Here is a 26,684-nt window from a genome sequence, read left to right on the forward strand (position 1 = left end):
TGATAGTTGACTGATGCCTATCTTTAATCTGCCTTGTGTACTTGCTGATGTTATGTTAGTCCCAGACAGATTCTCTCCTCTTACTGTGTACTGAAAGGAAATGAAGGATAAGGCTGAATGGTTCCAAGTACCCAAAGTTCTGTGCCACAGTAGCAAGTGGTTACTGACCACATGCCTTTTGCCTGCCTCCTCTTGAGTCGATGCCCATCAGTATAAGTCATTGCAAGGCAGAGGAGATGGAATTTTTACTGTGCATCTGGGACGTTCAGAGCACCCGCACTAACATGAGCTATAGTTTAGGCTTAAATGCTCCTCATCAGTGTGTGCTCTCAGCCTGTCTCATTTAATTACTGCAGCTCGGCTGGTGTCAGAAGCTGAGCTTGCTTGAGAGCATGCGCTTCTATCGTGAGACTAGAACTTTGTTTCTTCTCGTGAGCTACATGCATCTCAACATCTCTCTGATTTTTCTGCTTAATTGTGTATGCTGATAGGGAAATGAAGTCTGTAGCAGGCTTTGGCTTCGCCTGTGGATGCACTGTCCCCACCACAGAAACGTATCTCCTTAAAATCTTATGCTTTCCTTTTAGTTAAATGGTGAGGACAAGGTTCTGGAGAGCTGCCTTTCCCTAGGAGGACACCGAGCTCCTGTTGTCACAGTGGATTGGAGCACAGCTATGGACTGTGGGACCTGCCTCACTGCCTCAATGGACGGGAAGATTAAATTAACAACCTTACTGGCTCAAAAGTCTTAACCTGGACAGTGGTGAAGGGAAAGAGCAAGAGACTTGATGAACGGTGTTAACTCCACAGGAACAAACTGCATGGGAGAGAAGGCAAACCGTAGTCCTTCTTCACAATGTATATTTGCCTCTTGACAAAAGTTAAATATATTTGCCAAACTGTGCAATAGAATGCCGTTATGGGACCAGATCAGTGGGAGCACTGAAAAATAAATCTCCACTGACCCATTGTGGCAGCTGGACTCCCTCCATTAGGGAGTCTTGATGATCACGTGGCTAGAATGCTACTGAGATGATGTATTAGGGATTCTACAGCAGAAAGTGAGGCTGGAGGAGGCATGCACAGTGCATGGTGATGAGATGGCTCAAACCGGAAAGGCTGTTGTGAAACTAGAGTATTTTTTCAGTATAACACTTGTTGTTGTGCTGCTTTTTGTTTTATTTCCACAAAAAGAAAATACTCCCTTGCACTTGATTCCTGTGTTCTTCTTAGCTGTTGCTGCAAAACATGGAGGGTGGCTGGGGCAGTGCTGTACCCAGAGAGTCTCCTGTGTGGAGAAAAGACCCATGTGCACCCTTTCACTGGGTGCTTCCAGCACTGACACTCACACGCTGCGGGGAACCAGTGCAAGACATGCAGGAACAAAAAGAATTGCATTCGGCCAGATGTGTTGCATTCCCTGATGCTACCTGCTGCCAACTAGAGAAGAGATGCTGAGTCAGGCTTGTTGCAATGCCGGTGTTGGAGTTCAGAAGCTACATACTGCCTAGCAGTGAGCAGGTGGTGGACAGGAGGAGGGAGGGCCAGAACCGTTCTGGTCCTCTCTCATGCTCTCTGTCACTGGAGCTGTCTCTCTCCCTGCACACCCCCAACATCAGGGCAAGTGCTGTGCTCAGGTGTTGCAGAGGGGGTTGAGTGGACTGCTAAGCAGCCAGATTTCATCTTACACAGCACCACGGAACTTACTGCTGCTTATGTCCTTGGCCTTTATGGGGAGTTTACAGGACTGTTCCTGGGTGGAGGTCTCTTTCTGAGGTATGTGCAGAATGGGTCCAATTTACAGTTTGAAGGTAGGTTTGGTGTCTTCTCAAAGCTGTTTTGGTTTTAGAGCCCAGAGATCCCTTAACATTCACCAATGTGAAGGGCGGTTGCCTGGAGGGGCAAGTCTGCTTTTGCCAAGTGTGCTTCGGCGACTTTGTGAAGGGTGGCTTCTCCAAGTTGTAATTGCTAGCTGGCTATCTCCTTGCACTTGAAGTGATGAGGACTGGGCCAGGTGAACCTCCAGAGCTGGCTGCTTCCACTGCTGCCCAGCCAGACCTGGAGCACGATGGTTCTTCTGCACTTGCAGGTCTCAAAGCAGGGGTTAGAAATCAAGATTCCCTTGGCTAACTCTATGGCCGTTCTTCACTGGTGGCATCAGACCTCGCAACGTGACTTGGTGTCTGAGGAGGCTGTTGCCACCTTTGTGCCTGGAGATGCTGGCTACAGTCTGCGGTTGTTTTGTCTGTTGCACATAGCCCGAGGAAGACTACAGTTAGAGCAAAGCTGACGTCAGAATCGGGCAAAAGGCTGGTTTAGTCAGGCAGGAGGCATAGCTGAAGGAAAGCGGGCCTGCAGCATGAAGTTTCCAGACCACAGGAGACATTTGTGCCTTGAAAGCCCAGCATCATCGAGGGTGGAAGGAGCCTCGTTTCGTCCAACTCGTCAGTCCCTGCCCTGCTCAAAGCAGGGTCAGCCAGGGCAGGTGATACAGGGCCACGTCCAGTTTGGAGCATCGCCAAGTGTGGAGACTCCACAATCTCTGTGGCACAAAGAGGCCACCAGCAGGCTGACCTGGGGCCTCAAGCCCCAGGCCAGGTGTCTGGGGCCTCCAGCCCATGGGCCCAGGAGCCCCACTGAGGCGCAGGCAGAGGCCGCCAGGCCCTGTCTCAGCTCCGTCAGGCCGTCCCTGTCTCGGCTCTGTCAGGGTTTCCCTGTCTCAGCTCTGCCAGGCCGCCACCTCACCGGGCACTTGTTTGTCCCTCTGGGCTCTTGGCTGCCGCGTCTGCCTGCCCCGGGATGCCCTGCTCCCCCTGCGCACATAGGCCAAGGCTGGGCCCTGCCTGGCTGGCGACGGGACCCCCTTTGGCTCCCCGTCCCCGAGGGAGCAGCGTGCCCGTGCTGCTCCCTGACACCGCTCTCTCACTGCCCCCACAAGAGAAAATGATTATTCCTTAGGCTGAGGTGGCATTCCCCCATTCCAGCTTGTGCCCACTTCTTCGCACCTTTCCCCTCGGTGGGCTACAAATCCATCAGATCCCTGTGGGAGCTGCAAAGCTTCCATGGATACCAGAAGCTCGCCCACCACCTTCTGCCCAGACCACTAGGAGGATTGCTCTAGAAAGGAAGGAAGAGCCTGGTAACTGATTATTAGCAGTAGCTCAGCGCTAGTCCCCGATCTGAGCGCAATCATGGCTCAGGGCTCCCCAGAGGAAAAGGACACAGATTTGTGCTCCCTCTTGGAGACGTCTGCACGACTGATATTCCTTCAGAGCAAGGGCAGAGAGAGACGTGCTAAGTGCCTGCATGGGTTGAAAGCCTGAGTGAGCCTTCAAAGATAGGACGGTCCTCATCCAAATCTGCGAGGTCTCAAGCACTCCAGTTGGGCAGCAAAACGAAGACACGGAGTAGACGACACAGTTTATTAAATAGCAAGGTGCAATGGAGCACCTGGAACTAGATGCAGGGCAACGGCTGCACAAGGCGGAATGTAAAGATTTGCAGGCTTCATTCCTGCCCCTTGTGTGCTCTCTGTTTTCTGGCAGCGACACTTCCTCTGCTCCAGCATCTTCTTACTGCTAATGGCAGAGGTTCAGGAGTGACTGGGGAAGGGCAGGAGAAGAAAAGGCTTTGTGTTAGTTTGACAGCAGGCTGGGCCAAAGGCGGTACTGGGAAGCAGCTTCTGGAAGTACAGCGCTAATGTGCAGATCCAGATACCGAAAACCAAACACTCCAATGTGTCAACAGCAAAGCTACAGCCTGTGGGCTACAGCCACAAGTGGAAAATTGCGTTCCATGGAGATAGGGATCAACTTTTTGTGTTTTTTGCCTTATTTCTTGTCCAGCTCTTTCTCCCCTCTCTCTTTTAGACTGCTCTGCTTGGCTGTGACCTACCGAGGGAGGCCCGAATGACTTCTGAGGCTAAGCCCGGGTTCTGGACTGGTTCTCCCTGACTCCCAGGCAAAGTGGAGAAACTTCTCACAGGTCCTGGGTTTATCTTGCCTGCTGCATGTGTTGTTTCAACTGCATCTCCAGCTGTTGGGAAAATGTCACCAACTTGTAGGCGGCAAACCAAAAGCAAGTCAAAGAGAGATCTCTAAAGTCACTCACTTCTGTGGAAATCCGCAAGGTGGGAGGCCATCGAGACTGCATTTGTCACCTGCTGACAGGGTATTAAAATGTATTATAATCTCGGGGTATGATATAAAATATCATCTATAAAATATCAGATATAAAATCTCGCTCGGGGCCCCTGGGACTGCATCCTGCTTGGAGAGGCCATTGAGCTCAGCAGCCCTGCTGGGACTCCTGGCTCATGGGTTTTAGCTATCAGGATAACTACATCTATGTTCCTCAATGTCACCATCATCTAATGCTACAACAGCAGCAGGAGCATCAAGAGAGTCCAATTGAAAGCCAGAAAGCTGAGGGATGGGGCGGCAGGACTTTAAGGGCAGCCTGTAGTCAGTAGAACAGAGGAAACGGTCTCTCCCAGGCTCTCTGGGAAAACCTCTTCTTCAAATTTCCCCACCTGAAGATGGAACTAGGCTCTGGTAGCTCGTGAAAAGGGAAGGTTGTGACTAGCTTACTGAGGCAGAGGCATGCAGGTCTTTCTGAAGGGCTTCAATGGCCTTGACTTGTTGCCGGGCTGTGGCTTCCAGCCTGGTCATTCCAACTTGGAGCCTGAAAAAGAAGTACAGGTCTTATCACAGAAGTCCACAAGAGCACAAATCCCAAAGGAAGAGTGTGATAGAACCTCATCTAAAACAAAAGCATCTTTGAAAACCATGTAGTATTATCTTGCTGGCATGCAGGAAGAACAGTCCGGTTGTTTTCCCACAATTGCAGAAAGCAAAGCCTTGCCCCGCTGTGTGACTTCCTTACTGTTGCATGTGTTCTTCCAGCTCTGGGATAGCTGCAGTTCCAGAAGATGTGACCAGAAGGCTCTGCAGGTTCTTGGAAGCTGTTAGCTCCCTCTCCTTATCCTTTATGGCATTCTCCAGGGACTCAGCATAACACTCGGTCCGGATAAGCCGTTCTTGCAATTCCTGCAGCTGTCAAACCAAAGCAAGAATCCCCAGTAGTCAGCTTAGGTTTGATAAAAAGGAGTGGACCCCCAACTAAGGGTCTGTTCCTCACTCTGGTTTGCAACAGGAAAGGCCTGGGCCCCTGCCAAGAGACAAGAGACAGGCTTTCTCCTCTCCCTGCCTGAGCTTTAGAACTGTCCAGTTCCTTCTGCAGCTGCAGTTTCTGTTCCTGCAGGTCCCTGCTGTAGCGCTTCTCGGCTTCAAGTGAAGCTTCTGCTGCGGAGTACTTTCTGAGAGCGCTGGCAAACTCCTGCTGCAGCCACCTGACCCATTCCTAAAGAACTGGTGTTCCATGCGCATGGAGAAGTCAGGAAGAAGATGACAACAGGACACATGCTTTTAGTCATGGGATCATATCATCAGATGGATCTTCAGCATGGCCAGCAGGTGGAGGGAGCTGATTCTCCCCTTCTGCTCTGCTCTTGTGAGCCCCACCTGGACTACTGCCTCCAGCTCTTGGGTCCCCAGCACAAGGAAGACATGGGCCTGTTAGAGTGGGTCCAGAGGAGGCCCACAGAAATGAGCAGAGGGTTGGAACAAGGGTGGTGGGACACTGGAGCAGGCTGCCCAGAGAAGTTGTGGATGCCCCATCTCTGGAATTGTTCAAAGTCAGGCTGCACAGGGTGTTGAGCCACCTGATCTTGTGGAAGATGTCCCTGCCCACAGCAGGGGGTTGGACTAAATGATCTTTAGAGGACCTGTCCAACCCAAACCATTCTATGCTTCTCTGACTCAGTGAATTCAAAGATGAGAGATTTTGGCCACCACCAGCAGGCATCTGCTGGCACCTTTCTCAGCTGTCGGCAGCTCATCATGATGCTTTCTCTTCCCTAATACACAGAAAAGGCTTCCGTATTTTCCTCCTCCTCGGAACAGAGGCTGAGAGTCTGTGCCACTAGCTTTTTTCTAACCGACTGTTTTCCCTCTTTATGCAGCACTTCTGCTTCACAACAGGAACAAAATGAGATCTGAAATAGACTTCAGGTCCTGATTCGAAAGCAGCCTCTCTGCAGCACTCCAAAAGGAACTCAGTAGCAAGAACAGGTCTCCTTAAACTGACAGGCTTGATTTACAGATATCTGCATCAGGCCCTAAGAGTCACCTGACTGTCGCCTTGACAATCGGTTTGTGTTGAAGCCTCCTTCTTGAGCGGAAGCTCTTCTCTCTCCGGTGCAGAAACCTGAGCGAGCAAGAACACAGACCGACAGACAGTGAGGAAAGGAATCTGCAGCAACACAGCAGCATGACACTGCATTTCAGCAGCTGGGCTTAAGAAGCGTAACAATTCCGTTACCTCAGGAAGACAAAGCAGCTCATCCAAAGAGAAGTCAAAATCTTCTTCTTCTTGTGCTGCTCCTCCTGCTTGCAACACCCCTACAAAGAGGTAAGAAGCGCCACACTGCTGTGAGTGCTTGTTTCACTCCGCTTTTCCTCACCATCTTCACTCCAGAGAAGCTTACAAAGGGAACCATTTAGTCCGTCAGGAAATTACCATTGCGGCGCTCCCCTTTGACAGGCTGCGCACATGCTCCTTGTTGGCTTGCAGGTGGGAGCAGGACGGCATCTAACAGTTCTGTTAGACCTTCAGAATCCGTCTGTGTAAATATAAAGACACGAGTTAGAACTGGCACTTCCAAAGAAGGGCAACGAAGCTGATGGAGGGTCTAGAGAACAAGTCCTCTGAGGAGCAGCTGAGGGAAGCATGGCTGTCAGTCAGAAGAGAAGGAGGCCGAGGGGACACCTTATCGCTCCCTACAACTGCCGGAATGGAGGTTGTGGCAAGGTTGGTGTCAGTCTCTTTTGTCAAGTATACAGAAATGGGGCAAGAAGAAAGGCTTTTGTTGTTCCAGGAAAAGTTTAGATGGGATATTAGGAAAAGCTTCTTCACTGAAAGAGTTATTAAGCACTAGAACAGGCTGCCCAGGGAAGTGGTTGAGTCAGCCTTCAACCATACACTTGAACTCGATGATCTTAAGGCTCTATTCCAACCTAAGTGATGCTAGGATTCTACCTCAGAATCAAAAGAGGAGTCATCGTCGTCGTCTTGTGCTGCTCCTGCTGCTGGTAACACACCTACAAAGAGGTAAGAGGCGCCACGCTGCTGTGCTTATTTCACTCCGCTTTTCCCCATCCGCTTCACTCCAGAGAAGCTTACAAAGGGAACCATTTAGTCTGTCAGGAAATTACCATTGTGGCGCTCCTCTGCACCAGGCTGCGCACACACTCCTTGTTGGCTTGCAGGTGGGAGCAGGACGGCATCCAACAGTTCTGTTGGACCTTCAGAATCCGTCTGTGTAAATATAAAGACACGAGTTAGAACTGGCACTTCCAAAGAAGGGCAACGAAGCTGGTGGAGGGTCTGGAGAACAAGTCCTCTGAGGAGCGGCTGAGGAAGCATGGCTGTCAGTCAGAAGAGAAGGAGGCCGAGGGGACACCTTATCGCTCCCTACAACTGCCGGAATGGAGGTTGTGGCAAGGTTGGTGTCAGTCTCTTTTGCCAAATATGCAGTAATGGGACAAGAAGAAAGAGCCTTATGTTGTTCCAGGAAAGGTTTAGATGGGATATTGGGAAAAATTTCTTCACTGAAAGAGTTATCAAGCACTGCAGCAGGCTGCCCAGGGAAGTGGTTGAGTCACCCTTCAATCATACGCTTGGATTCGATGATCTTAAGGCTCTATTCCAACCTAAGTGATGCTAGGATTCTACCTCAGAATCAAAAGAGGAGTCATCGTCGTCGTCTTGTGCTGCTCCTGCTGCTGGCAACACCCCTACAAAGAGGTAAGAAGCGCCACACTGCTGTGAGTGCTTATTTCACTCCGCTTTTCCCCATCCGCTTCACTCCAGAGAAGCTTACAAAGGGAACCATTTAGTCTGTCAGGAAATTACCATTGTGGCGCTCCTCTGCGACAGGCTGCGCACACGCTCCTTGTCAGCTTGCAGGTGGGAGCAGGACGGCATCTGACAGTTCTGTTGGACCTTCAGAATCCGTCTGTGAAAATTAAAAGACGCGTTAGAAGTGGCACAGACTCCTTCTGGACCCGTCTCTATGCAGAAAGCTCCTGCTTCAGTCAACATGCATAATGTGGTATCAGGTGATGGAAAGACCGAAAAGGCCAAACACAGCCAGCGTGTTAGGCATCTGTGTTGGTCTCTTTTGCCAAATATGCAGTAATAGTACAAGAAGAAAGAGCCTTATGTTGTTCCAGAAAAGGTTTAGATGGGATATTAGAAAACTTTCTTCACTGCAAGGGTTATCAAGCACTGGAACAGTCTGCCCAGGGATGTGGTTGTGTCACCATTCCTGGTGGTATTTAGGGGACATGTACATGTGGTGCTTAAAGACATGGTTGAATTGTGGATTTGGCAGTGCCAGGTGTGCAGTTGGACTCGATGAACTTAAGGGTCTCTTTCAACCTGAGTGATGCTGGGATTCCAAGCCTGAGTCAGAAGCAGCAGCAGAAAGTAGAGAGCCAAAAGGTAAGCATGCCCAGTCGGGCCCCACCTTCAGAGAAGGTACCTCAAAATCAGACAGGGAATCAAAATCTTCCTCTTGCTCTGCTCCAGCGTCTGGCAAGACACCTTCAAAGGAAATAAGAGGCACAATGCAGTTGTGAGTGCTTATTTTACTGTGCCTTCTGCCATCCCGCGGGCCCTGCATTGAACAAAGGGTTCTCATTCTCCTTCAGGCCACAGCGATTTGTCCTCATCACCTCCTCCACGGTGGGGGATCCTACCTGCTGCAATCCTCGCAGGTGCTCCCACGGGAGGGGCAGCAGTCGTCCCAGAGGAAGAGATCTCAGGTACTGCTGGACCTCCTGTGCCTCCTACAGAGCATTCTCCTGTCCTTTTACTTCTGGCATATTTCTCCAGTGTCTTAGTAAAACTGTATACGAAAAGGAAGGAAACGAAATTAGTGAACGTACCCCCACACTTGCATACGCTCTCTACTGGAAGTGCAACAGCCATTCAGGAGCCATCGTACACATATTCAGAGCCAGGTGTAAATGGCAACACACACAAACATACATACACAGAACTGACTGCGGTCCTATTGCAGACTGAAGTACTCACTACAGGTATGTTCGCAGTAGAGGTGCCTGTTCATGTCGATGGGGTAATTCACCCCTGCTGGCTACAGTCTCATGTTATAAACCCCTCTCTCCATTTTGGGGGCCAGTGAGACTGACATCTAACTACAAGGCTTCTACCTCAGCGGGAAGCAATACTAACGCTGCAGCCACTCTTCACGTCAAGCTGGGGTAACATCTCCTGAAACTCCTTCTGGACTTTGAAGGGTTTCAGAAATTCCCGTCCTTAGTCTGAGGCCCCAAGAGTGTGCAGAGCTCCTAAGTGGGATGTCAAGAGGCCAACAAAGATTGCGGTTGCATTCCAAGCACTGCAGGGGTTAACTACATTGCACAGGTGTCATCTTCTAACAACCCTGGCAGAGGGGCAGTTTGGGCTCTGGAGAGAGACCACTCTCAGGGTGGCTTCGTAAGCAGAACTAAAAACAAAACAAGAAACCCCCAAGAAGCAAGAAAATCGTAAAAACATGCTCCAGGCCAAGGCTGCTATGCAAAACGGTGCATTAGCACAAGACTGATACTGTGCCAGAAGCCTGTGGGGAAGGAGCCAACCTCTTGTTTTGCTAGAGCAATCCTCAAACATGCTTTGTTCCTAAAGGGGATTTTACTGCACAGTTTACCATCACTAGGAGAGAGGGCTATTTCCTTCAGCCTAGCTGTTAAGGGCACGTAGCCACCTTAGAGAAGGAACAGCCAGGGGAGCCAAACTACACCCGAGAGGAGGAAAACCGCTGAAGATTTTAACTCATCAGGGGATATCGGTTGGACCCCCTCTGAAACAAAAGGCAGGTAGTTGCTAGTCAGTCGAGTGGAGCTTGGCAGCACACAGGTGAATTCTCAGAGAGAGCTGTGGAGGGAAGTTTTGCCCAGGTTCCAAATCCGCTCTTGACATGGAATGACATGCATCAGAAGATGTCACTGAGCCCAGCTTCAACAAAGGTCTCAACACCCCATTCAAGCAAAAAGGGCTGTGCATCAGCACGGACATGCTGACAATGCAGCTGCTCTAACAAGGGTGTAAAACACTTACTCAGAAGTAAACCGATCGAGATAACCCATGTCTGTGAAGCCGTCCTCGCCTCGATGAGACAGAACAGCACCATGCTGAAGAAGCACCCGTACTATATTCGTATTCCCAGCGTAAGCAGCAATCTTAAGAGTGGTCCTAGTGTCCAAGAAACGATAGGAAATACATCAGCTTCTGCAGACATTGCCTTGCCATTACTTGAGTCCTTCTTTGCTCCTCAAACAATTCATTTCCCCTCCTACAGGCAGAGCGAAATTACAGCAAAACACATGGATGCGTTGGACAATTGAGGGTGGTGGGACCTCAGGAGGTCTCCAGGCCAAGCGTCTCCCCAGAGCAGACTCGGGAGGTCTGTGTATGTGTGTCTGTTTCTGTGTGCATGTGTGTGCACGCGCACGCGTGCGTTTGTTGGCACCACAGCCAACGCTTTCCTGCAGTCCTCAGTGCAGAGATCGTCCCTTGAGGTAAGAGAGCAGCCGAGTGCGGGTCTGCTTTCACAAGTGTCACAGAAGGAGCTCCTTCTGGGCAGCTCCTGGTTCTTTTTCAAAGCTCATTCCTATAGCTCACATCAATCCAATCTGAACAATGCTCAGGAGTCCCATGCACGCTTTTGACAAAACTTTCACCTTTGATGAATATCTCGAGCGTTCACGTTAGCTCCGTTTTGAAGGAGGAACTCGACCATCTCTTCACGGCGCTCGATGACCGCAACGGCAAGCGGAGTGTATCCCAACTGAAAGGAGAAATCGTCTCCCTTAGAAGAACACAGGAAAGTCAAGCGAGTTTGGGGAAGAGAAGCCTTACCCAAAGCCCAAGCTTACGTCATTCTTAGCATCAATATGGGCATTGTGCTCGAGTAAGAGCTCCACCATCGATTCGCTGGGCATGATGGCAGCCATGTGAAGGGCAGTGTTGCCACCAGCACCTTTGTGGTCGGGGTTGGCACCATGCTCCAGCAGAGCGGTCACACAGTCTTTGTGCTGGTGCTGTACTGCCTGGAAACAAGCCACAAGGGAGGAGTCACTTCCCACATGTACATTTCTCTCTGTCAGAACTCCTGCATCTTCCCAACACGGGAAAGTACGAGCGTCTTCAAAGATAAGGCAACATATGCCCCTTCCCCCCTGACTGCAACATACTTGTTTCTACACAGGCCTACGTAAAGAATCACGCGAGGCAGGAATCTCTCAGTGCATCATTGACAAGCCCCACGTACAACAGCATAACTTATTCCACGTACCAGCATCAGCGGCGTTTTCTTAAACATGCCACGAGGGTTTAGCTTGCACTTCTTTCCTGCCAGAAATCGAACGACATCTGCATGGCCGTTCGCACAAGCAAGATGCAGAGGCGTCCTAGAAATTAAATACATCCAGTTAACACAGACAAGACAGCCGAAGACATTGTTTCAGGCTGTGCTGCCTACCACCTAGGGCCACAAGGCTCAACTGCCAAAAAAGCAGCCAAAAGCAAGCTTTCCCGTGCCAGAGCCGGTGGCAGCGGTTGCACACCCAAAGCCTGGGGCTGGCTAGGCACCATCCTCAGCACCTCTGTCGAGCCAGGAGGCATCTTCTCAGCTGTGGCAATGAAGGTGCACAACCGGACTCCTGTGCCCAGGCACTGGTCCCTGCCTCCAGCCAGACCTGCCCGGCCACCCAGCAGAGCAAAGGATACGGCGTCTTGGCAGCCTGGAGCCTCTGGAGGCCACGTAGGTCTGCGGAGACTGTGGAGTCTGCGTAAGCCCCTGGCTTTGCCCCCAGCGAGTCCTGCGCCGGATGTATCCCAGAGACAGGGGAGATGGGATTTCTAGCAGCAATGGGAAGCTGTGCCCTGTGGCTCTGTGACTCCGTGTCCTGGAAAGGAAGAGGAAAGGAGCCGTCTCTGCTTGCACGAAGGCCTGCGGAGCTCCACAGAAGGGTCGCTACGGGGAGCAGGCTGGCAGAGCAGGGCAGAGTGGCGCATCCGCTGGCTCCTGTCCCAGCTCGGGCGGGCCTCCGGTAAGGGCAGCGCTGTGGAGCCGGCCTGTCCCTAGGGTGCTCGTGATCGTGCTGGGCTTCGCCGGCTCTTGCAGCCAGGGCACGCGGATCTTCGCTATGGGCACTGCCCGCTTCTTACTGCTTGTTGGCATCCCGCGAGTTGATACGGAATCTCTTCCGCCACCAGATTCCTTGCAGCCGGACCAGGTCGCCGCTGGCGGCCGCGCTGTGCAGCCCGCCCCGGCCCTTCTGCCGGAGCTCCAAGGCCCCGGCGGTGCTGGGCGCGGAAGCGCTGTCGGACGGTGGCTGCTCCGGCACCCTCCTGAGCAGTTCGATGAAGCACTGCATGCTTCGCGGCGACGAGGGCACGGCCCGCTCCGGGTTGAGCAGTCGCAGGAGGCACCCGGCGGACTCTGCCGAGCCCCGGGAGAGCGAGGGAAGAGGGCGCGGAGAGGGCGAGAGGAGCCCAGAACCGAGCCCCTGGCGAACAAGGCAAGAGGGCGCGGAGAGGGCGAGAGCAGCCTAGAACCGAGCCCCTGGCAAACAAGGCTAGAGGGCACGGAGAGGGCGAGAGCAGCCCAGAACCTGTGCCATTTGCACAGCTGCGGTTCTGGAGCCCAGTTCGCTGCCGCGTTCAGACTGTTGAAGGATGCGTCCGTCTGCGTCGGGCGCGGTTCTGGGGGAGAATACGGCGGGGGTGGCCACAGACGGGGCTGCCGAGGAAGCGCTGAGCGCGCAGCAAAGCTTCGCCCTGTGCCACTGTTGCTAGACAGCCCAAAAGACCTCAGCATGAGGCTTACTCAAAAGTTCATATTCGACTAATAATACATGAGAAGTCCAGCAGTAATTAAGTTCCAACTGGAGAGCCAAACCTATCGCGAAATTGAGAAGTCAACCGTGGACAAAGGCGTGCTGAGCTGCACGGAAGTGTCACTACAGGGAGCAGGCTGGCAGAGCAGGGCAGAGCGGAGCATCCACCCGCTCCACCATAAGGGTGGCCCACGGTGGGGTGGGTGGCTGGAGGCTGCGGCAGTGGCTGTAGCACCCTCCCCTCAGCAGCTCCTTGTTATCCCTCAGCGTGTGGCCGCAGAGTCCGGCAATGCGGGTCCCCAAAAGTGGAGCTGGAGGCGGCCAGCGCTTCTCTCGGGTGGGCAGGGACCTCGGGAGTTCTCTCGCCCAGCTCTCACTGTCACTCACAGTGACACCCCCTCGGGGCTCCTGTGAATGTACATCGTGCTGGTTTGAGGCGTGTGTTTGCGTGGCCAGATTTCCTCCAGTGAGCTCTTCTGCAATGCTGCTCAGCTCCTGTGATCCAGAAGAGAATGTGCCTCAGCTGCTCTGTGCACGGTGCTGGGCACGTGAAGCACGTGACCCCTGCCCAGAAACCAAGCAGGGAGAAGAGGGCCAGCAGGACAGCAAGGAAAGAGCTGGGGAGCTGCAGGCCTGCTCCATGGGCTGAAGTGCTGGCAGAGCAGCCTGGGGACCACAGCTGGGCCTGCTGGTTGGCTCCTTTTTGCCGGTGCGTTAGGGTAGCTGTGCCTCGGCAGGCTGCAAGCAGCCAAGTGACTTCTGTGGGCATCTCGAGGTCCGTTGCCACCTGGCTTCCCCCTCCTTCCCTGCCTTGCGTCACCAGATTGCGTCGTGCTGAAACAGCTGGCTCTGACGGTGTTCAGTGCTGCCTGAAGCCAAAACCCCAAGCAAGCCTGACCTTAGAAACTGAAGGCCAGGTAGATTTGCAGTCTGCTCCATTTTGCATGCAAGAGTGGGTGGGTTATTGAAAGGGAGGCCAAGATCTGTCTTTGAAAATGTGCTGTTTACAGCATATGTGCTGTTCAGGAGCCCTATTTGCCTACTCCTTAGGAACAAAATGTTGAAGGATGTGTCCCCCTGTGCAGTAAAATGCAGTAGGAGTGGACACAGAGGGGCTTGTTGACAGCCGCTGTAGAGACAGAAACGCACAGTCATTTGCTTTGTGTCAGCCACGGGTGAAAGCACCTGTTAAGTCTCTCTCCTTATTCTTCATGGCATTCTTCAGGGACTCGGCTTAGCCCTTGGTGCGGATATGCCATTCTTTCAATTCCTGCAGCCATCGAACCACAGCAAGAATCCCCAGTAGTCAGCTTAGGTTTGATAAAACGGAGTGGACTGCTTTGACTCTCATGTCAACTCTCACAAGCCATGTTACTGCTTCATCTTTTATACTGGCCCCTCTCCTATATCTGCAGTGATTTCCTACAGCCTTTCTTCAATGCTGCCACAACACTCGTCCTCACCTTCCAGGACTCCAAACGCTCATTTGGTGAAGGATCCGGAAAGGACAGCAGTTGTCCCAGAGCAAGAGCTGTCAAGTACTGCTGGGCCTTGTGCGCCTCCCCCAGGATATTCTCCTGTCCTTTCACAGCCCGCATATTGCTGCAGCTGCTTAGGAAGGCTACATATAGAAGGGAAGGAAATGCCTTTGGTAAAGATACTGATAACAGGAACAAAAATCTTTTAGAAACCCCTAGGCATAATGTAACAAGACTAGGCCTGATGTACCAAGGCTAGGCATCATGTAACAGAAACCTTGCAAGCTGGGAAAGCGGAATATTCCACTAAATGAAGAGCGGGGTACAGGACTTTTGCTGAGTAGCAGCACAAAATGACAATATGCTTGCTGAAGAAATTAGGTCAAGAAGCTGACAGCGGGGGGAGCACCAGCTGCGAAGACCACCGGGGAGCACTAGAGACCCCCGACAAAGACTCTCGAATACCGCAGATGGACTTCCGGGAAAGGGTGGGGTTATGTAAATAATTTATGTTTAATGTATTAACTAAGCAGTAGAGACAAATGAATATGCAAGAGGTATATGGAATAAATACCAAAAAGTGCAAGTCACGCTCATGCTCGATTAGAGGAGCGATCCTCCGAGCGTCCGGCGTACTGTAATAGAAGTGCCTGCTTTTTAACACTTTCAAAACAGTGTTAAAGAGTCTTTTTTGCCGACTTTTTGGTATCAATACCTCCACACTTGCGTGTCCTGTGTACTGGAAGAGCAACGGCCATTCATGAGCCATCCTACACATCTTCACAGCCAGCTGATAAAGAGCAAGGCACAGACGCGCACACACACACATGCAGGGCTTACTGCACTACTGCTGGAGACTGAAGTGCTCACTACAGGCATGTTCACGGTACAGGTGCTACTTTCCAAGCACTGCAGGGTTCATCTGGGTTGTGTAGCTGCCTCGCCTCGTGCTAATGGCAGCTCGGGCCTCTCTCCTCTGTGAAGGAGCGATCCGCTTTTGTCCCAAGTGCTGAGGTGGAGGCAGCAGTCCCACGTCTGTGGGAGAGAGCTGGCAGCAGCTGTGGGGTGGACAGGATAGCAAGCAAAGAAAATATTCCCTTGCACTTGATTGCTGTGCTCTCGTCATTGTCTTTGCTGCGAAACATGGAGGGTGGCTGGGACAGTGATGTGCCAGAGTCTCCAGCGTGGAGAAAAGACCCTCCCTTGTGCTCTCTCCCTGCACACCTCCAACATCAGGGCAAGTGCTGTGCTCAGGTGTTGCAGAGGGGTTGAGCGGACTGCTAAGCAGCCAGATTTTATCTGCTTACACATCACCACGGAACTTACTACTGCTTATGTCCTTGGCCTTTATGGGACGTTTGCAGGACTGTTCCTGGGCAGAAATCTCATTCTCAGTTATGTGAAGAATAGGTCTGATTTACTGTTTGAAGAGACATTTGGTATCTTCTCAAGGCTGTTTTGGTTTTAGAGCCCGGAGATCCATTAACATTCCCCAGTGCTAAAAGTGGTTGCGTGCAGGGCAGTTGATTTATTACCTAGTGATTATCGCCAAATTTTGTGGACGTGCATAACCAAAAGAAAATTTTACTCATGATAATATTATTTTAATAGAAAGCCATACCTTTTTCTCGGAGGCTTCCCACCTGCAGAAGATCCCCTACTCACTGAGCAGACGTAGTAAGAGTCATGCTATATAAGTTGTATGCAAATATTGTAATTAATCAGGCTTACAGGACTCCCCTGAGGGCGTGTATATACTGATAGGATGTTGTATAAATGATTGAGACTTTCGGCAGAGATGGCGGCGGGCGGGCGGGCGGCGGCGGCTGCTCCCGGCCTGGATGGGGGCGGCGGGGGACGAGCGGGCGGCGGCGCCCCCCGCCAAGGCGGTGCGGAGGCGGCGGCAGGCGGTGGCACGGCCCAGGTAGAGCCGCTGGGGCGGGGGGAGCGGCGGCGGCGGCGGCGGCGGCGGGCGAAGCTCGGCGCTCCCCCCGCTGAGCGTCTCTCCCCGTGCGGTGCGCAGGGCGGCGGAGGTGGTGTATTGTATGAACGAGGCGGAGCTGGTGGACGTGGCCTTGGCGGTCCTGGCCGAGGTGAGCCCGGACCCCCGGGGGTGGGGACGCGGCCCTGGCCCTTCACGGGGGCTGCCAGGGCCGGTACAGCTGCCTTCATCCCCCGGCCGGGCACTGCGGGACAAGACCTGCCTCCGCTGGGAACCTGGGGACTGGCGATGGGCTGCCCCTCCGCACTGCCCCCCTCCCTCCTTAGAGTGCTCCCGGGTTGAAGTCGCACAGCTGCGTCTGGTTGTTTTCTCTTTGGGCAGAATCTGCAGTGCGAGGAAGGTGAGGAGGAAACCCAGTCCTGGAGCCAAGGCGGGCAGGAGCTTCAGCAAGCACCAAACAAGGCACCTGGAAGCACAGCCAGCATTGGGGCAGGCAGTGACCGCGGTCCGGCTCTCCCATGCCCTCCTGACACTGGTGCTGATGCTGATGCAGAGAGGACAGACTGGGAGGACTCTGAAGATGATGTTCTGAAATATGTCAGGGAGATCTTTTTCAGCTAATGCTGCCTCCTCTGTGGTTTCCCAGGAGCAAAGGGGAGGTGGCCCCTCTGACAGCATTGCAGGAGGACAGCCTGGAGTGGGCTGGGTATCTGCTGTGTTGATGGCCTGTGAAGCTGGTAGGAGGCCTATGAAGGCCATGGGGAAGAAGGAAGGGGGCACTCACTTCTATCAGTGTGTGCTGTGCTCCAGATTAGATTATGTTCCTTTCTGTTTGGTATCTTGGAGCATGGACAGATTAAAGAGGACATTTGAGTTTCTGTGAGTATCTCTTTGGTGAGTCAGTATTGGGACTGGAGGGGAGCACGGAGTTGCTGGGCCTGGAATGTCTTTGCTGGCCAGCCTTTGGGCTCCCTTGTCCTTGTGGTCCCCCTGTGACAGCTGCAGTGAGGCCTGGCAGGCTGTCCACATTGGACCTGACACTGAATGTGCCTCCAGGCTTGGGCAGGCCTCCCATAGCTCAGGAAGACATGGGTGGGAGCAGACTGGCAGGGACCATCTTGAGGGGGCTAACCCCATGGCATTGTGCATGGGGGTCTATGAAGGGATGAGGATGGCTTAGCATCCTCTTCCCAGTCTGAAGAGGGGGTGAACAAACAAAGATGAGACTGAAGCAGGCGCGAGAGCCTTTATTGAAATGAAGAATCAGCCAACCAGCATCACCAGCCACATCCCCCCAAAGACTGCAGCAGGAGAGAAAACGGACCCTCATGTGCCTGAAGGGGATGGGGGGGAAAGCCGGCGAGGTTTGTGCGAGGTTACAGATGTGGCATGGAGCAGTGCTGTGCATTGCCGTGGCAGAGCCTCCATCCAGTGTTCTGGCTGTGATGGCCCAGCTGGGGCACTGCAACCCAGCCTGCAGCGGCCCTGGCCCTGCTCCCTGAGCACACCCTTGCATGGGGTATGTTTTGGGCTGAGCTGAGCTGGCTCTGTGGTAAGCTGCCCTCAGATAGATCCAGTCTCTCCTAGAGTCTCAAAGGCTGCTGGAGTGCTGGGCTTGGCTTCGTAGTATCAGTAGGGACAAACCTGGGGCTCTGCACCCAAATCCTCTGCTGGCTTGTGGAAACCCTCCTCCTCAGGGCTATCTTCAGCAAGTTGTTTGGCTGCCGCTCCAGGTGCTCTGCTGCTGCTGGGGTTGGATGTGGGCCCCTTCACCCTAATGAACTAAAGCAGAGTCACCTCAGATATTATTCCTGCAGGTGAAGTACAGGTGGTCCTGCTGAAGAAAGTATCTCCAGTACACATCTGAGGCTGCCACTGCTGCGACAGCAGTGTGAAGCCACAGCTCCTCAAGTCACAATTGCCTTGAAGGCATCCCTGGTTAGTCCAGGACGTGGAGAAGGAGCAGAGTCTCTTCAGGCAACTCAAAGAAAGGAAGCCTGTTTGCTTCTCTGGCTGCTTATACTTAGGCTAGATATGGCCAGAGGGCTGTGTCCACTGTGTGCTGGTTCTGATCTGTCCACTGTCCTCCGGGTCAAGGCCAGGAATGCTGTTGCTCTGATGTTGTGCCCCAAGCCACGGTGTGTGTTACACGCTGCTGTTACTGTGAAGTTTCCACGCTGCGCTGTGAGTGTTAGTGTCTGCTGCCTGCTCGCCGCAAGAGAGCTGCACACAGCCGTGTGCCAGAGCATGGCTCAACATGGGTCTTTGGACTAAGGATCAAATTCCTGCCGGTGACTAAAGCTGTCGTGGGATTACTGTTTTAAATCAGGTTATCAATAGCTGTTGCGTCGTCTTCATTGTCGAATCTCAGTGGGCATGACCTCCTCAGTAAAAAGGCTTTGACATGGATGCGTGTGCTTGGTCCAGATGAGGCAGCAGTGAGAATCTGGAGCAGTAGCAGAGCCTGAGTCCCAAGCAGTGCCAGGAAGCCTCCAGTGAAATCAGAGGGGTGAATCCACTGTGAGGTTTGGAAAAGAAACATAATCAGGCCTCCAAACAGGATTGTTGTCTTGATGATGAGTATGATGAGGATCACCTTCCAGCCCTCTCTCTCCTCTGTGCACTTCACATGTGCAACAAAAATAGGGTAGAAAATGCTGAAGACCAGACAGGTGTACACACAAATCCTGGCTAGAACTATTCCTAGTAGGCTGATGCCCATCACCTGCAGATGCTTGTACTCCAGGCACTGCAGCTTCCCAGCTGTCTCGTTCCACAGGCAGAAGTTGTAAAAGCCGATGTGTTTGTCAGGGAGGTCAACCAGGTTCCCAGCTTCCCACAGCAGTGAATAAAACATCAAGGCCAAGGCCACACCAGGGCAGAGTAGAGGGGAAGGAGAACCTCTCTGGACCTACTAACCACCCCCCTTCTAATACACCCCAGGATGCCATTGGCCTTCTTGGCCACAAGGGCACAGTGCTGGCTCATGGTCATCCTGATGTCCACCAGGACGCCTAGGTCCCTTTCCCCTACACTGCTCTCTAATAGGTCATTCCCCAACCTGTACTGGAACCTGGGGTTGTTCCTGCCCAGATGCAAGACTCTACATTTTCCCTTGTTATATTTCATTAAATTTTTCCCCGCCCAACTCTCTAGCCTGTCCAGATCTCGCTGGATGGCAGCACAGCCTTCTGGCGTGTCAGCCGCTCCTCCCAGCTTGGTGTCATCAGCAAACTTGCTGATAGTACACTCAATTCCCTCATCCAAGTCATTGATGAATATATTGAATAGTATTGGTCCCAGAACTGACCCTTGAGGCACTCCACTAGATACAGGCCTCCAACCAGACTCTGCCCCATTGACCACGACTCTCTGGCTTCTCTCCTTCAGCCAGTTTGCAGTCCACCTCACTACCCGATCATCCAGTCCACACTTCCTCAGTTTTGCCGTGAGGATGCTGTGGGAGACGGTGTCAAATGCTTTGCTGAAGTCAAGGTAGACCACATCCACTGCTTTGCCATCGTCAATCCACCTTGTTACGTCTTCATAAAAGGCTATGAGGTTGGTCAAACACGACTTCCCCTTGGTGAAGCCATGTTGACTGTCCCTGATGACCCTCTTATCCTTGATATGTCTTAAGATGGCACCAAGGATAAGGTGTTCCATCACTTTCCCAGGGATGGAGGTGAGGCTGACCGGTCTATAGTTGCCCGGGTCCTCCTTCTTGCCCTTTTTGAAGACCGGAGTGACATTTGCTTTCCTCCAGTCCTCAGGCACCTCTCCCGTTTCCCAAGACTTGGCAAAGATGATGGAGAGCGGTCCAGCAGTGACTTCAGCCAGCTCCCTCAGCACCCGCGGGTGCATCCCATCTGGACCCATGGATTTATGGGTGTCCAGATTGCTTAACTGGTCCCTAACCCAGTCCTCATCAACTAAGACAAACTCCTCCGTTGCCCTGCCTTCCTCTGGGGCCTCAGGGGTACGGGGCTCCTCAGGACAGCCTCCGGCAGAGTAGACAGAGACAAAGAAGGCATTCCGTAATTCTGCCTTCTCTCTATCTTCTGGCACCAGGGCACCCACCCCATTCATCAGTGGGCCTGCGTTGCCTCTGGTGTTAGTTTTACCTGCCATGTATTTGAAGAAGCTCTTCCTGTTGTCCTTGACCCCTCTCGCCAGGTTTAACTCTAAGGAGGCCTTAGCTTTCCTAGTTGCCTCCCTACATCCTCTGACAACAGCCTTATATTCTTCCCAAGTGGCCAGCCCCTCTTTCCATGATTTGTAAAGCCTCCTCTTCCACTTGAGTTTGCCCAGCAGTTCCCTGTTTAACCACGCAGGTCTCCTGGCTCCCCTCCTTGACTTCCTGCGCGTCGGGATGCACTGATCTTGAGCTTGGTAGAAGCAGTCCCTGAAAGTTAACCAACTATCTTGGGCCCCTTGACCTTCAAGCAGCCTTGCCCACGGGATTTCCTCCAGCAATTGTTTGAAAAGGCCAAAGTCGGCCCTGCTGAAGTCCAGGGTTGCAATTCTGCTCGGTATTCTGCTCCCACCACAGGAGATCCTGAACTCCACCATCTCATGGTCACTGCAACCAAGGCAGCCCCCCCACCTTTACTGCTTCAACCAGACCCTCCTTGTTAGCGAGGACGAGATCCAGCAGCGCACCTCTCCTAGTCGGCTCCTCCACTATTTGCATCAGAAAGCTGTCATCAATGCACTGGAGGAACCTCCTAGACTGAGGCTGGCTGGCTGAGTAGTCCTTCCAGCAAACATCAGGGTAGTTAAAATCCCCCATAACAACCAGAGCCTGTGACTGTGAGGCCACGCTCAGCTGCCCGTAGAAGGCCTCATCAACATCCTCACTCTGATCTGGAGGCCTGTAATAGACACCCACAGCAGTGTCACCCCTGCCAGCCTGCCCCTTAATTCTCACCCACAGACTCTCAACTCGCTCCTCAACCGCACCTGGACAGTACTCTATACATTGTAGTTGCTCTCTCACATAAAGAGCAACTCCACCACCACGCTTGGCTGGCCTGTCTTTCCTGAAAAGGACACAGCCATCCATGACCACATTCCAGTCATGTGAGCTGTCCCACCATGTCTCTGTTAATGCCACCAGATCATAATCTCCTGACCGAACGCAGGTTTCTAACTCCTCCTGCTTATTCCCCATGCTGCGCACGTTGGTGAACAGGCACTTCAGGGAGCGAGCCGAGTACACCGATTTCACCCTAGGGGCCTGAGGGGCCTCCCGGTCTTTATGGATTCCAGCATGCTGCCCCACTGATGCAAGCCCAGCTACAACCCCATCCCCCTGCAAATCTAGTTTAAAGCCCTGCAAATGAGCCCTGCTAATTCCTGTCCCAGCATCCTTTTACCCCTGTGGGATAAACCTTTCCCACATATCACTGACCGGACTGGTATCTTATAAAACCAGCCGTTATCAAAGAACCCAAAGCCCTGCCTGCAGCACCAGTCCCGAAGCCAATCATGAATGGCTGTTGCACTTCCCGTAGAGAGCGTATGCAAGTGTGGGGGTACGTTCACCAATTTCGTTTCCTTCCTTTTCGTATACAGTTTTACTAAGACACTGGAGAAATATGCCAGAAGTAAAAGGACAGGAGAATGCTCTGTAGGAGGCACAGGAGGTCCAGCAGTACCTGAGATCTCTTCCTCTGGGACGACTGCTGCCCCTCCCGTGGGAGCACCTGCGCGGATTGCAGCAGGTAGGATCCCCCACCGTGGAGGAGGTGATGAGGACAAATCGCTGTGGCCTGAAGGAGAATGAGAACCCTTTGTTCAATGCAGGGCCCGCGGGATGGCAGAAGGCACAGTAAAATAAGCACTCACAACTGCATTGTGCCTCTTATTTCCTTTGAAGGTGTCTTGCCAGACGCTGGAGCAGAGCAAGAGGAAGATTTTGATTCCCTGTCTGATTTTGAGGTACCTTCTCTGAAGGTGGGGGCCGACTGGGCATGCTTACCTTTTGGCTCTCTACTTTCTGCTGCTGCTTCTGACTCAGGCTTGGAATCCCAGCATCACTCAGGTTGAAAGAGACCCTTAAGTTCATCGAGTCCAACTGCACACCTGGCACTGCCAAATCCACAATTCAACCATGTCTTTAAGCACCAGATGTACATGTCCCCTAATACCACCAGGAATGGTGACACAACCACATCCCTGGGCAGACTGTTCCAGTGCTTGATAACCCTTGCAGTGAAGAAAGTTTTCTAATATCCCATCTAAACCTTTTCTGGAACAACATAAGGCTCTTTCTTCTTGTACTATTACTGCATATTTGGCAAAAGAGACCAACACAGATGTCTAACACGCTGGCTGTGTTTGGCCTTTTCGGTCTTTCCATCACCTGATACCACATTATGCATGTTGACTGAAGCAGGAGCTTTCTGGATAGAGACGGGTCCAGAAGGAGTCTGTGCCACTTCTAACGCGTGTCTTTATATTTACACAGACGGATTCTGAAGGTCCAACAGAACTGTTGGATGCCGTCCTGCTTCCACCTGCAAGCCAACAAGGAGCGTGTGCGCAGCCTGTCGCAGAGGAGCGCCACAATGGTAATTTCCTGAGGGACTAAATGGTTCCCTTTGTAAGCTTCTCTGGAGTGAAGCGGATGGGGAAAAGCGGAGTGAAATAAGCACAGCAGCGTGGCGCCTCTTACCTCTTTGTAGGTGTGTTGCCAGCAGCAGGAGCAGCACAAGACGACGACGATGACTCCTCTTTCGATTCTGAGGTAGAATCCTAGCATCACTTAGGTTGGAATAGAGCCTTAAGATCATCGAGTTCAAGTGTATTGTTGAAGGCTGACTCAACCACTTCCCTGGGCAGCCTGTTCTAGTGCTTAATAACTCTTTCAGTGAAGAAGCTTTTCCTAATATCCCATCTAAACTTTTCCTGGAACAACAAAAGCCTTTCTTCTTGCCCCATTTCTGTATACTTGACAAAAGAGACTGACACCAACCTTGCCACAACCTCCATTCCGGCAGTTGTAGGGAGCGATAAGGTGTCCCCTCGGCCTCCTTCTCTTCTGACTGACAGCCATGCTTCCCTCAGCCGCTCCTCAGAGGACGTGTTCTCTAGACCCTCCACCAGCTTCGTTGCCCTTCTTTGGAAGAGCCAGTTCTAACTCGTGTCTTTATATTTACACAGACGGATTCTGAAGGTCTAACAGAACTGTTAGATGCCGTGATGCTCCCACCTGCAAGCCAAGAAGGAGCATGTGCACAGCCTGTCAAAGGGGAGCGCCGCAATGGTAATTTCCTGACGGACTAAATGGTTCCTTTTGTAAGCTTCTCTGGAGTGAAGCGGGTGGGGAAAAGCGGAGTGAAACAAGCACTCACAGCAGCGTGGCGCTTCTTACCTCTTTGTAGGGGTGTTGCAAGCAGGAGGAGCAGCACAAGAAGAAGAAGATTTTGACTTCTCTTTGGATGAGCTGCTTTGTCTTCCTGAGGTAACGGAATTGTTATGCTTCTTAAGCCCAGCTGCTGAAATGCAGTGTCATGCTGCTGTGTTGCTGCAGATTCCTTTCCTCACTGTCTGTCGGTCTGTGTTCTTGCTCGCTCAGGTTTCTGCACCGGAGAGAGAAGAGCTTCCGCTCAAGAAGGAGGCTTCAACACAAACCGATTGTCAAGGCGACAGTCAGGTGACTCTTAGGGCCTGATGCAGATATCTGTAAATCAAGCCTGTCAGTTATAAGGAGACCTGTTCTTGCTACTGAGTTCCTTTTGGAGTGCTGCAGAGAGGCTGCTTTCGAATCAGGACCTGAAGTCTATTTCAGATCTCATTTTGTTCCTGTTGTGAAGCAGAAGTGCTGCATAAAGAGGGAAAACAGTCGGTTAGAAAAAAGCTAGTGGCACAGACTCTCAGCCTCTGTTCCGAGGAGGAGGAAAATACGGAAGCCTTTTCTGTGTATTAGGGAAGAGAAAGCATCATGATGAGCTGCCGACAGCTGAGAAAGGTGCCAGCAGATGCCTGCTGGTGGTGGCCAAAATCTCTCATCTTTGAATTCACTGAGTCAGAGAAGCATAGAATGGTTTGGGTTGGACAGGTCCTCTAAAGATCATTTAGTCCAACCCCCTGCTGTGGGCAGGGACATCTTCCGCAAGATCAGGTGGCTCAACACCCTGTCCAGCCTGACTTTGAACAATTCCAGAGATGGGGCATCCACAACTTCTCTGGGCAGCCTGCTCCAGTGTCCCACCACCCTTGTTCCAACCCTCTGCTCATTTCTGTGGGCCTCCTCTGGACCCACTCTAACAGGCCCATGTCTTCCTTGTGCTGGGGACCCAAGAGCTGGAGGCAGTAGTCCAGGTGGGGCTCACAAGAGCAGAGCAGAAGGGGAGAATCAGCTCCCTCCACCTGCTGGCCATGCTGAAGATCCATCTGATGATATGATCCCATGACTAAAAGCATGTGTCCTGTTGTCATCTTCTTCCTGACTTCTCCATGCGCATGGAACACCATTTCTTTAGGAATGGGTCAGGTGGCTGCAGCAGGAGTTTGCCAGCGCTCTCAGAAAGTACTCCGCAGCAGAAGCTTCACTTGAAGCCGAGAAGCGCTACAGCAGGGACCTGCAGGAACAGAAACTGCAGCTGCAGAAGGAACTGGACAGTTCTAAAGCTCAGGCAGGGAGAGGAGAAAGCCTGTCTCTTGTCTCTTGGCAGGGGCCCAGGCCTTTCCTGTTGCAAACCAGAGTGAGGAACAGACCCTTAGTTGGGGGTCCACTCCTTTTTATCAAACCTAAGCTGACTACTGGGGATTCTTGCTTTGGTTTGACAGCTGCAGGAATTGCAAGAACGGCTTATCCGGACCGAGTGTTATGCTGAGTCCCTGGAGAATGCCATAAAGGATAAGGAGAGGGAGCTAACAGCTTCCAAGAACCTGCAGAGCCTTCTGGTCACATCTTCTGGAACTGCAGCTATCCCAGAGCTGGAAGAACACATGCAACAGTAAGGAAGTCACACAGCGGGGCAAGGCTTTGCTTTCTGCAATTGTGGGAAAACAACCGGACTGTTCTTCCTGCATGCCAGCAAGATAATACTACATGGTTTTCAAAGATGCTTTTGTTTTAGATGAGGTTCTATCACACTCTTCCTTTGGGATTTGTGCTCTTGTGGACTTCTGTGATAAGACCTGTACTTCTTTTTCAGGCTCCAAGTTGGAATGACCAGGCTGGAAGCCACAGCCCGGCAACAAGTCAAGGCCATTGAAGCCCTTCAGAAAGACCTGCATGCCTCTGCCTCAGTAAGCTAGTCACAACCTTCCCTTTTCACGAGCTACCAGAGCCTAGTTCCATCTTCAGGTGGGGAAATTTGAAGAAGAGGTTTTCCCAGAGAGCCTGGGAGAGACCGTTTCCTCTGTTCTACTGACTACAGGCTGCCCTTAAAGTCCTGCCGCCCCATCCCTCAGCTTTCTGGCTTTCAACTGAACTCTCTTGATGCTCCTGCTGCTGTTGTAGCATTAGATGATGGTGACATTGAGGAACATAGATGTAGTTATCCTGATAGCTAAAACCCATGAGCCAGGAGTCCCAGCAGGGCTGCTGAGCTCAATGGCCTCTCCAAGCAGGATGCAGTCCCAGGGGCCCCGAGCGAGATTTTATATCTGATATTTTATAGATGATATTTTATATCATACCCCGAGATTATAATACGTTTTAATACTCTGTCAGCAGGTGACAAATGCAGTCTCGATGGCCTCCCACCTTGCGGATTTCCACAGAAGTGAGTGACTTTAGAGATCTCTCTTTGACTTTCTTTTGGTTTGCCACCTACAAGTTGGTGACATTTTCCCAACAGCTGGAGATGCAGTTGAAACAACACATGCAGCAGGCAAGATAAACCCAGGACCTGTGAGAAGTTTCTCCACTTTGCCTGGGAGTCAGGGAGAACCAGTCCAGAACCCGGGCTTAGCCTCAGAAGTCATTCGGGCCTCCCTCGGTAGGTCACAGCCAAGCAGAGCAGTCTAAAAGAGAGAGGGGAGAAAGAGCTGGACAAGAAATAAGGCAAAAAACACAAAAAGTTGATCCCTATCTCCATGGAACGCAATTTTCCACTTGTGGCTGTAGCCCACAGGCTGTAGCTTTGCTGTTGACACATTGGAGTGTTTGGTTTTCAGTATCTGGATCTGCACAATAGCGCTGTACTTCCAGAAGCCGCTTCCCAGTACCGCCTTTGGCCCAGCCTGCTGTCAAACTAACACAAAGCCTTTTCTTCTCCTGCCCTTCCCCAGTCACTCCTGAACCTCTGCCATTAGCAGTAA

General features: G+C 52.1%; 3 protein-coding genes and 1 pseudogene across 3 annotated transcripts in view; 2 read left to right on the forward strand and 2 right to left on the reverse strand.

The window, feature by feature from the left end:
* LOC135985767 (ankycorbin-like) overlaps positions 1-26,426 on the forward strand; it is a 32,336-nt gene extending 5,910 nt beyond the window's left edge. Inside the window, exons 7-17 of the mRNA XM_065629398.1 lie at positions 21,984-22,132; positions 22,288-22,364; positions 22,879-22,981; positions 23,096-23,157; positions 23,574-23,676; positions 23,795-23,874; positions 24,004-24,066; positions 24,896-25,048; positions 25,203-25,372; positions 25,574-25,667; positions 26,367-26,426. Of these exons, the coding sequence (XP_065485470.1) occupies positions 21,984-22,132; positions 22,288-22,364; positions 22,879-22,981; positions 23,096-23,157; positions 23,574-23,676; positions 23,795-23,874; positions 24,004-24,066; positions 24,896-25,048; positions 25,203-25,372; positions 25,574-25,667; positions 26,367-26,426 (1,114 nt within the window). The remainder of the gene's footprint in view (positions 1-21,983; positions 22,133-22,287; positions 22,365-22,878; positions 22,982-23,095; positions 23,158-23,573; positions 23,677-23,794; positions 23,875-24,003; positions 24,067-24,895; positions 25,049-25,202; positions 25,373-25,573; positions 25,668-26,366) is intronic.
* Positions 3,831-12,162, reverse strand: LOC135998186 (ankycorbin-like). The gene is made up of 17 exons (XM_065651325.1): positions 12,077-12,162; positions 11,795-11,923; positions 11,441-11,558; positions 11,022-11,195; positions 10,827-10,933; positions 10,204-10,338; positions 8,823-8,971; positions 8,591-8,667; positions 7,275-7,377; positions 7,099-7,160; positions 6,580-6,682; positions 6,382-6,461; positions 6,190-6,252; positions 5,209-5,361; positions 4,885-5,054; positions 4,590-4,683; positions 3,831-3,890 (listed from the first exon to the last, which is right to left on the reverse strand). The coding sequence occupies exons 1-17, from the start codon at positions 12,160-12,162 to the stop codon at positions 3,831-3,833; spliced, it is 1,863 nt and encodes a 620-aa protein (XP_065507397.1).
* On the forward strand, positions 16,284-17,198 carry LOC135984540 (cell cycle regulator of non-homologous end joining-like). The gene is made up of 3 exons (XM_065626925.1): positions 16,284-16,388; positions 16,488-16,557; positions 16,788-17,198. Exons 1-3 carry the CDS (start codon positions 16,306-16,308, stop codon positions 17,025-17,027), a joined length of 393 nt encoding a protein of 130 aa, XP_065482997.1. The 5' UTR covers positions 16,284-16,305; the 3' UTR covers positions 17,028-17,198.
* LOC135998258 (transmembrane protein 140-like) lies at positions 18,400-21,579 on the reverse strand (annotated as a pseudogene).
* Positions 26,427-26,684: the final 258 nt, after the last annotated feature.

The sequence above is a fragment of the Caloenas nicobarica genome, chromosome 1 (genome assembly GCF_036013445.1).
Source record: "Caloenas nicobarica isolate bCalNic1 chromosome 1, bCalNic1.hap1, whole genome shotgun sequence".
Lineage (NCBI taxonomy): Eukaryota > Metazoa > Chordata > Aves > Columbiformes > Columbidae > Caloenas > Caloenas nicobarica.

Bases quoted from the DNA above. Each gene is read 5' to 3' on its own strand.
- LOC135998186 (XM_065651325.1), bottom strand. From the start codon at position 12,162: ATGCGCCACTCTGCCCTGCTCTGCCAGCCTGCTCCCCGTAGCGACCCT. The intron at 7,161-7,274 runs GTAATTTCCTGA...ACCTCTTTGTAG, and splicing joins TGCAGAGGAGCGCCACAATG to GTGTGTTACCAGCAGCAGGA. The intron at 6,253-6,381 runs GTAACGGAATTG...TCTGCACCGGAG, and splicing joins AGCTGCTTTGTCTTCCTGAG to AGAGAAGAGCTTCCGCTCAA.
- LOC135984540 (XM_065626925.1), top strand. From the start codon at position 16,306: ATGGGGGCGGCGGGGGACGAGCGGGCGGCGGCGCCCCCCGCCAAGGCG. The intron at 16,389-16,487 runs GTAGAGCCGCTG...TGCGGTGCGCAG, and splicing joins CAGGCGGTGGCACGGCCCAG to GGCGGCGGAGGTGGTGTATT. The intron at 16,558-16,787 runs GTGAGCCCGGAC...CTCTTTGGGCAG, and splicing joins CCTTGGCGGTCCTGGCCGAG to AATCTGCAGTGCGAGGAAGG.